This window comes from Seriola lalandi, unplaced genomic scaffold (genome assembly GCF_002814215.2).
Source record: "Seriola lalandi dorsalis isolate HSWRI2012SDOR001 ecotype SW California unplaced genomic scaffold, Sedor1 jcf7180002054851, whole genome shotgun sequence".
NCBI lineage: Eukaryota > Metazoa > Chordata > Actinopteri > Carangiformes > Carangidae > Seriola > Seriola lalandi.
Window position 1 is genome coordinate 601,527 of NW_019525404.1, and position 9,546 is coordinate 611,072.

The window sequence follows — 9,546 nt, forward strand, 5'->3', positions numbered from 1 at the left end:
TATAAATATATAAATAAATAATATAATTTAAAGAATTCAGAAATTTGTCAGTTTATTTTTCGTATTTCAGGACAGCCTGCAATTTAATGTTTGATTGTTCAGGCCATGTGTCATTTGAAGAATGGCAGAGCTGTGAATGAAAATTAAAGGATTTTTGACATTTGCATTAATTGCAGTATAAACCATGCATGTATTCACCTCTATTTCATACTGGAAAAAGTTTCTATTGTTTTCTGTTATTTGTATGTTTTTGCTTAAATTATGATCAAATATTCCGTTGTAAAAAATTAAAATCTTTGCAATCATTAACAAATATCATGAGTGTCACAGTGACCCATTCTGCAAAATGCCTGCTGTGATAATGGCCACGTCTCTAAACCACCATGCTCATGTTACAGGACTTGCATTAAGCCCAACAAGCATATTTTTGTGATTTTTTGCTTGTATTAATTTTCAGCTCATGACAGTGTTGTGACCTCTGCCCTGTAGGTACATGGCCATTATCCACCCTCTGAAGCCTCGTCTGTCGGCGAAGGCCACTATGGGAGTCATCGTCTGCATCTGGAGTCTGGCTGTGGTTCTGGCCTTCCCTCTCTGCTACTTCTCCACCACAAAAACTCTGCCCCGCAGGACCCTCTGCTATGTGGCCTGGCCCCGCATGGCCGACGACCACTTCATGTGAGAATACAGACACACTGACAATGCCCTTTGTTCTTGCTTGTGTCAGGCTTCATTATCATTATCATGGCAAAGCTGGGCTGGAATCTTGATTCTTATATTTATTTTTCTCTGTCATCTGATTGTGTCTAACCTTAACTGCATATCCTGCTTGTCACTGTATTAAAACATACTGGTGATTTGTTTCCTCACTTGTGCAGGTATCATATCATAGTGACAGTTCTGGTCTACTTACTGCCTTTAGTGGTGATGGGCATCACTTACACCATCGTGGGGGTGACGCTGTGGGGAGGGGAGATCCCGGGAGACTCATCTGATAACTATCACGGACAGCTCAGAGCCAAACGGAAGGTATAAACATGTTTATTTCATGTATTTATTTAGCTTGTGTTTTTGGAGTGGAAGAATACAGGTAGATCATGCACATGTACATAAGGTTTTGACTCAGATATAAAGTGTGACTCTAGTTCAAGGACAGCCTTTGCTGATGGGACTGAGTACAAGTGCAACAAAACATGGAGGCTGATCAAGGACTGAGGTTCAAACCCTTTTATTTGGAAGCATTTGCCCATTGAGAAAAGGAAAGTAGAAAAAGTAAAGCAAAAAAATGCAATAGGCTTATTCACAAACAGCTTTCAAGCTCACTCCCTTACTGCAGTGAATAAATGGTGACGAGAATAACAACAAAACCTTAACATCTCAGATAAAAAAAGAAGGAAAAAAAAAACCAAACACTTTAATGGATTCTCATTATTGCATTATAATCTCCCAGCACCAGGGACAACAGTCCACAACAGAAGCAAGCCTCTGTGTTGAGAAAGACCTCTGCTGATTGGGGAGCAGGCAGAAAAACATTGCACAGCCAACTAAAATCAAAGTGATCATCAGTGGAACAAACAGTGTGCACGACTATCAGCTGAGATCAGTAAAATGTGTTGTGCAGCTCTGCAAAGCAAATTAGTTCAGTACTGTGAAGGGAATTAACATTCTCTTATAATTCTAATTAATTCCTTATTATCCCAAAACCACATACAGCGCAAACGTATCAGTGCAAGTACACTTTATCTGTTGTCATGCGCCAGTATACACAGCTTGTTCAGTTGCAGCTGCAGCCAAGAAGAAAAAGAAAGTATCCAGAGACACTTGGCATCGTCAGCCAGACTACACAGCGAGCTCTGCAGTGGCCACTGTGAGGGTCGGGTTAAACAGGGATTAAGGTCATCACAGCTGTCATGACGAGCATCTATCGAGACAGCTCTAGGATTAATGTCAAAGAATACAGTTTATCAAATATAGCAGATTATTCAGAGATGAGACAAGGGTTTTTCTGCGGAAGTTATTCAGAGAGAGAGAGAGAGAGAGAGAGAGAGAGAGAGAGAGAGAGAGAGAGAGAGAGAGAGAAGATCGCCAGCAAAATTGAGCTGAAAAACAGTCAGGCTTGATTCAAAGGCTGACGATGACAAGATTCTACCTGGACTGGAGCGAGTCGCACAGTCCACAGTGTCCCCCACAGTCGAAGAGCTGTGGGGGACAGCTCTTCATTGTGCTGCAACACACTAATGAATTCTGTGGCTCTCTCATCTGTCCTACCTGGACCCTGCTGGGTCTGGTGTGTCATCATTGACCTTTCCCTCTCTTCATATGGCATCCATTCTCATTGAATGGGGATGTCATGATCACAATGAAGGGAAATAAACAACAAACTCGCTACTTAAAGAGCTGCCATGGTTTCAACACATCCAAAAATCACAGTGAGAGTTAAAAGTCATTATGAAAAAACATTTTTTTTTTTTTTTTACTTAAAGCTTTTTTTTTTTACTTAAAGCTGCCTATATATGATATATATATATATCATATATAGATATGGACTTACAAAAATACAGCTAAATAAGAGTTTTATTTCATATGCAGGTAAATCTAATGACAACTGCATTTACCATAATCCTTTGTTTGCTGTGACTTGTAATGTTCTGTTTACTCAGCCAATATGCTTTCAGTTTGTATGAGTGATGTAATCTAAACTAATCCCTTTTTGGAAAGAGCTGTACTTTTAGCCAAGCTAATCTATACTATTTACTCCTGTGCTTTTATTGTGACATGTTAAAATTCTTCATGTTTTTATTTAAAAAAAAAAAAAAAAAAAAAAACTTGGAGTGATCCTCTGTTGATGAATTTTGCATTTCTCTTTTCTCTTGCAGGTTGTGAAGATGATGATCATTGTTGTGGTGACCTTTGCCCTCTCCTGGCTTCCCTATCATGTCTTCTTCATTGCGACGGGTCTTAACAAGCGTTTGAGCAAGTGGAAGTACATCCAGCAGGTTTACCTGTCAGTGCTGTGGCTGGCAATGAGCTCCACTATGTACAACCCCATCATCTACTGCTGCCTCAACAACAGGTGAGTACATATACACCACAACCCCAAAACACACATGTATGCACTGTTTGTGGACACAACAGCATATTTACACATCAGTGTTTGATTTGGCTGCAGGTTCCGCGCTGGTTTCAAGCAGGTTTTCCGCTGGTGTCCCTTTGTGAGGGTCTCAAGCTATGATGAGCTGCAGCTCCAAAATACAAGACTTCGACCAGGTCACCAGAGCAGCATGTGCACCCTCTCTCGGGTTGACACCAGCATCCTCAGCAAAAACAAGAGCACTTGTTCTCGTGGTAACCGGTCAAGACTCAACTCTGAGCCCAATAATGAAGACAGTTAGTTTCTCCAGGTGAATGCTCACTGGGTTTTATTTTATGTATTTTGAGTTGACAAATGCTGATTTTAGTGGTTGTTGTTGTTGTTGTTGTTGTTGTTGTTGTTGTTGTTTATTCATAAAGCCAATAAATATTAATCAATTTGGATTAGTGTGGTGAAATCTGGGAATAGTTTTGATTTTTACACAACAGTGGTTTTCAGTCTGAGGTGTGCCTCCTTTGGAGAGCATGGGAGAGTTGAAGATATGTTTTGGAGCACATTTTATCTAAAAAGAAAAAAAGGTTGCATACTCCAGTTTAAGGGTATTTTAATCTGAAATCATACATGATACGCATCATTTTAGAAGATTGTGACTTACACTTTCTGAGGATGTCATTATCTCTGAACATTGCAAATAAAGTTCCATAAACCTGCTTAGAGCTCATAGAAATAACAGTCCTTATAACTGCTGAACTTGCCTGAGAATTGAGTTTTTAAGTTTTCTTCATCGTCAAAGTAATGCAGTGATAGTTTTCTGTAAAAGAGGGGTAGGAGATCGGGTGGCAGTTATCTCATCTTTATTCTGATGGGGATCCCCAGTGCTATTAGACTTTGCAAACCCCTGCACTACACCAACACTTGGGCCTTGTGTACAGTTGATTTTAGCTTTTTTTTTTTGTTTGTTTTGTTTTTTTTTGTCTCTACAGTGTGCCTGAGTGAGGATTGTCAGCCGTGATGGAGATCTGTTTTTCAATTTATCAAAACTGATCAATACATTTGAATTTTTTGACAAATAGTGTTATACAAAATATCTGATATCTTCTGACATGCTGTTTTTTGATTTGAAAAGTTCATTTGTTTTTAGTCATAAAATGCTACTGTTCATGAGTTATAAATCTTATTTTGTTGTTGTTTTGTATGTATTGGGCTTATTTGTGTAAATAGACCAAATGATGTGAGGCAATTTTGCAAAATCCAAAAAGATTTCAACCAGTCAGCATGAGATTAATGTATATGTGGATTTTTAACATTGTTATTGTAGGAAAGTGTTCAGCATTTCATTAACAGAGCATTTCATTGATTATATTTTCCTAAAGGGATGATGTGTACTGCACCTTATTGGGTTTGATTAATTTTGATAATTTAAAAACTATTGATGTTTTGGTAAAATATGGTTGGTGGTTTAAGCGAACATATTTTAAATGTCTGAATTATATTTATATATTAGATGTTTGATATGTTTTTATTTTTCTATGTTGTTTTTGTCATACAAAGGTCCATGATTCAATCCTGTAAGAACAAGTACCCAAACTATAAGTGGCATTTCTGTTTTGTTGGTTAAGTAACTGAGCTCAAAGGCAATCACTTGTCACACATCATATTATTTGTTAAGCTGCATTTGCCATTTTCTAATCACATTTGTTTAATATTCACAGCATGCTATTATATAACATAGTATATGTATTTGATTAAATGCTGTACTTACTGTAGACATACTGTGTATTTAATGCCATCACACCATTACTCAGTGGATTATATCAACAATAACTGCAACATTGCTGCTCACCCTGTTTCTCTTAGCTGGAGAAAGCATGTGCCATTTTAAAATGTACTTTTTTGGGGATAATAAGAGTTACTCTTTACTGTATCTATGCTTAAAAAAATGTATATCTATTTGCACTGAATGGTGTTTTATTGTTGCAATATGATGTTAAATTACTATAAACACTAACCATGTCTCTGAACAACCACTGTGTTACATTTTTATTTGTCATAATAGTGGTGTCAGATCAGAAAATGTTTGTCATTCTGTGAGACATGGATCAGCATCATGTTATATTGATCCTGTTGGACCTCCTAAATATAATGTGAAAGCTTTTTGAGTTTGACATCTTTCCCAGTGTTTGGCATAGTTGCCACATGAAGAGATGCTTAGAGATCAGTCCTGAAACATACATAGCTGTGTAAAAAAAGCAGGAGGCAAGACAAGGGCAGTTCAACCAATTTATTTGTTTATGTATTTTTTTAAAGTTCAACCCTCTCTCCCAAATGTTGTGAAAGCTGATGATTGAAATTTCCTTATACACCCTGGTGACTTAGGCATTAAGATGGCAATCATAAACTGCAACATTCTCAGTTCTCATCTTGCTGAGGACTTCACTCCCATGACTAGTTTTAGAAATATTGATATAAGTAAATGATATACAGTAAAATAAACAGGACATCTGTTCAAAGCATGTGGTAGAAGTAATTAAAAAACTATGACATGAGTATATATTTGCAGCCGACTATATAAGCTTTCAGCACCTTAACAGGCAGACATTACAGAAAAATAGTTTTATCATTGTTCAAGCTGTAAAAAACAAAGCAGTGTTTTTTCATTTTACTAACTCTCAGCTGTCTCAGCAGTCTGAGATGCTAATTGTTCTTGCTTAGCAGTTCAAGAAAAAAAGAGATAAAGCCACAAGCACCAACACAAGCCACTGGTTGGAGACATCCGCTGGAGACCTACAGAGAGAGAGACAAAGACAGATTAATATATTTTGATATCAAAATATCTTAAGTTCTGAAAATCTATTTTCTCAATCAGTTTCTTGGGTGTTCCTACTTGAGGATGAAATTTTCTACCAAAATTCTTAAGACCTTCTGGTTTATTTCACATGAGAGATTCTGTTTTGTTTGTTCTCTGCTCTTGGCTGTGAATCGTTTCGAGTTGTTTCAACTGAAAAACATCCATAGAAATCAGATATCATATTCCTTAACATTCCCTAAAAATTTCGCCCAAACATTTTCATCTGTTTCTCAAGAAATAATGTACTGATCAAAAAAATCTGGTGTATTTATGGCGTTGACATCTATAAGTTTGTATGATTAACAATTAATTCTTACTAAGAGTAAGAATTACAGTGCATGTGGCACCACCAGCATTTATGAATGCTTACATCAGTATTTAATTAATGTAACAGAATTACACAATAACGAGTGGTTGCAACATAGCAGTGAGACAATTCATACAGCTGTAAAACAGATGAACTATATAATGCTGATGTCATCATTTCACACAACAAGTAATAAATTCATACAATTGTGTTGCATATAAGGCTTTAAGACAGATTGTTTGGCCTTGGCAGAGGTATGCACTCCACTGAGTGCCACTCTAGTTTGGTAATATTGTCAGCACTGCCAGTCGCATCAGATCAAGCCACACCCACACATAAAGGCATCATTTCCACAGTGGATTCCAAAATCCTGTTTTATTCCAAATTACAAAGATTTAATTTAATTTTCAGGGCCTTTGAAATATATTATTCTCCATTACATGGGCTTAGAACTTCAAGGGACTGTTTTGGGTGAAGAGCAGTTCAAAGTCACATACAGTCAGCTAAAACTATATGGTCTCTCTACAAATATTTGACGCCAAACAATTTCTCATTTATTATTCAGAACTGTGTAACTTTCAATGATTACATACACAGTTTTGATAAAGAAATCACAGACAGTACAACCTCATGATTCAGAGCTTATTTTTTGTTAATAATCATGGGATAGAGCAACACATTTCATTTTATAAATTGTGTCTTACCGTGAAATGTAGCAGTCATGATGGCTCTCCACTTTGGAATGTTGCAAAACAATCTCCCTGTACTTAATCCCTTCAGCTTTTTCATCTTTGTCATTTACACTCTCCACGGTGAACACTTCAGCTGGAGATAGCAAGAGTGCACTGACAATGTCCTTGGTACAATTGTTGTCATTCATGTTGACAAAGAAGCAAGAAGTGATGTTAAAAACCAATTTCTCATCCAAGTCTTCAAATTTCTTAAACGAACTAAAGTCTGCCTCAACTTTCTTGAACTGTCCAAGTCTCACTTTTGAGCCTACGTTTGCCTTGTATTGTTGTTCTGCCAAAAAATATCCAGTTTTGCATTTGTTTGTCTTCATGGAATGCATGAGCAGGAAGTGAAGAGACTTGAAATGGAACTGGTTTTCATAAGTGCTAACATTTACGCCCATTGTCTCCACTTCATTGTTGAAGGTCTTCAGAAAGTCTCCATCCCCATTAACATATGCCAAAAGTGCAAGACGCTCTTCTTTTATTCCTCCTGGCATCTGCTGTGCACACTGGGGTTTTGAATTCCATGCTTTCTTGAAGCCCTGACTTTGGTTTAGCTCTTTTTCTAAAATGCCTGAATTGATAAGCTTCTCCTTGGTCTCTTTATGGCAGTTACTGTACAAGGCATCAACAGCATTTTCGGCCATGTCCAGGAGTTTTGTCTCCTGTGCAGCCAGCTTTAATGGAGTATGGAAATGAAAACATAGTTTCAAGAGAAGAAATTATTTTTCTTAACATAACATCTCAAGTTTTGAATGGTCATTTGTAAGATGAATAATACTTACTCTGTAGAAGAGAGATGTGAAAACGACTGTAGCAAGAAGCAGTTTTCTTCCATCCCACATTTTAAAGGGCATCTTCTTGTCTCTGTCTATAATCTACACAGACCTCTGTAACAGAAATGAGAGCAAAGCATTGCAGGATCAAACTTGAATAGAAAGATTTGTGATGTTATTCATAGTTCAGGAATGGGATGGTCTAGTGTATTGCTCAGATACATTGTTTAGACAAGCCCTCAATCTTCTTTTATCAGTTTTCTCTCCCTGGAATACAGCAACCACCCCAACCACCCACGCCCATGTTCACCCCCCCGCCCCCCCACACACACACACACAGACACACAAGATTAAAAATTTATGTGAGTAAAGTTTCAACACTAAGATGGAAAGCAGATGTTGAAAATATTGAAAGGCACATACCTTTAGCAAGTAGAATTAAATTGTGGGAGCACTAAAAAGAAATCAAGTCCTTGTACTATGAACCGCAGGGGTGTGATCAATTTCTGTAGCGCACATCTCTGGGAAGTGAAGAACTTATCTCGCCAAGCAGCCCTGTTTGCTTTCCTGTGGAAGGAAACTCAGTTGCTGATTTGCTACTGATATTTTTACAACCAAGACAAGCCCACATTAATGGTCTTCTTTAATTTGAATAATCTTTCTTTCTTTCTTTCTTTCTTTCTTTCTTTCTTTCTTTCTTTCTTTCTTTCTTTCTTTCTTTCTATATTTTCTCACTTTGTTTCATAAAATATAGGTTCTACTTAGCCGTTATGAGCAGGATATAAAGATTTAATAAATGGTTTATAACACACTACCCTTTAGTTGTCAGCAGATAAGATATAACTTCTCCTGGACACATAAGTTGAGGCTGCTTTATAAACAGATATTGAATGACAATATTATATATATATGTCTAATATGAAATATGTCTACACGACATACAAGAAATACTTTATACTGTGTTATAAACCATTTATTAAATGTTTAATTTATACTCACATGCCCATATGAATACTGAAACATTTTTTTCTTGCTGTAATCATCCCTCCTGTTGCAACTGAGCATTAAAAGATCCCTTCCTGTGTAAATGATGGAAGACAAAATCCTGAGTCGTTTTCCTGTGCAAAGTTTGTCTGAAGTTTTAATGAGAGTTCAGCAGTCTGAGTTAGAGAGACGGGCACCCTCCAGAGTAACATGAGTGAAATTGCACCAAACTTTTCAAAATCGTCCAGCCACTCCCAACCAAAATATCAGGGAATAGTTCTCCATACTAGGTCTTTTTAAAAAAAATTTAAAGATATGAATAATTGGTTAAAAATCAGTTACACATGGGCCAAAAAGTGAATAAACATAATAACAATAAAATAACATTCCTTACTTCACAAATACTGATGACTAATACCTGATGACTATATGAGTGGTGTGTTCCTTGGTATTCCTTGGAGATGCGGCTTGTGAACAGCTACTTCCCATTCTGCAAATCCATGTTCAACATCCAGGCCTCCTTTCAGTTCCTTCCTTCCTTTCTCGCTGGTACAGTGCTAGTCTGCTCGAGCTCAATTTTCCAGAGCACTGACAGGAGCACTGACCCCATAGCTGTTCTGGCTGAGCGGAAATAACAAGAGGAGGGGTGCTGGATTGACAACATCCCATGCTATCTGGATACCAATAGTGTAAGGCTGAAGTGCAGGGGCAGTGCATGGAATCTGAAATAGTTATTAAATTTTTTTGTTATATCATAAAAATGTCATAGCATAGGAAGGCATACAAATCTCAAAAAACATAATAGT

At 37.2% G+C, this 9,546-nt stretch overlaps 2 protein-coding genes across 3 annotated transcripts in view; one reads left to right on the top strand and one right to left on the bottom strand.

Moving 5' to 3' along the window:
- Positions 1-5,041, top strand: part of tacr3l (tachykinin receptor 3-like) — a 6,288-nt gene extending 1,247 nt beyond the window's left edge. The window contains exons 2-5 of the mRNA XM_023427117.2: positions 490-678; positions 879-1,029; positions 2,877-3,073; positions 3,170-5,041. Coding sequence (XP_023282885.1) covers positions 490-678; positions 879-1,029; positions 2,877-3,073; positions 3,170-3,392 — 760 coding nt within the window. The 3' untranslated portion in view covers positions 3,393-5,041. The remainder of the gene's footprint in view (positions 1-489; positions 679-878; positions 1,030-2,876; positions 3,074-3,169) is intronic.
- A 317-nt stretch (positions 5,042-5,358) lies between these two features.
- On the bottom strand, positions 5,359-9,315 carry LOC111670398 (ecto-ADP-ribosyltransferase 3). Of its 2 annotated transcripts, none has more exons than XM_023427097.2 (5): positions 9,159-9,315; positions 8,180-8,323; positions 7,766-7,870; positions 6,951-7,657; positions 5,359-5,875 (listed from the first exon to the last, which is right to left on the bottom strand). In XM_023427097.2, exons 3-5 carry the CDS (start codon positions 7,835-7,837, stop codon positions 5,800-5,802), a joined length of 855 nt encoding a protein of 284 aa, XP_023282865.1. In that variant the 5' UTR covers positions 7,838-7,870; positions 8,180-8,323; positions 9,159-9,315; the 3' UTR covers positions 5,359-5,799. The 2 variants fall into 2 exon arrangements, with proteins under 2 accessions (XP_023282865.1, XP_023282868.1); XM_023427100.2 differs by lacking the exon at positions 9,159-9,315 and adding an exon at positions 8,756-8,841.
- Between the last annotated feature and the right edge of the window lie 231 nt (positions 9,316-9,546).

What these genes read in the sequence shown, in the direction of transcription:
- LOC111670398 (XM_023427097.2), bottom strand. Translation starts at nt 7,837, where the DNA reads ATGCCCTTTAAAATGTGGGATGGAAGAAAACTGCTTCTTGCTACAGTC. An exon ending in TCACATCTCTCTTCTACAGA is followed by an intron (nt 7,658 to 7,765) that starts GTAAGTATTATT and finishes ACTCCATTAAAG; the next exon opens with CTGGCTGCACAGGAGACAAA. An exon ending in CATGACTGCTACATTTCACG is followed by an intron (nt 5,876 to 6,950) that starts GTAAGACACAAT and finishes CTCTCTCTGTAG; the next exon opens with GTCTCCAGCGGATGTCTCCA.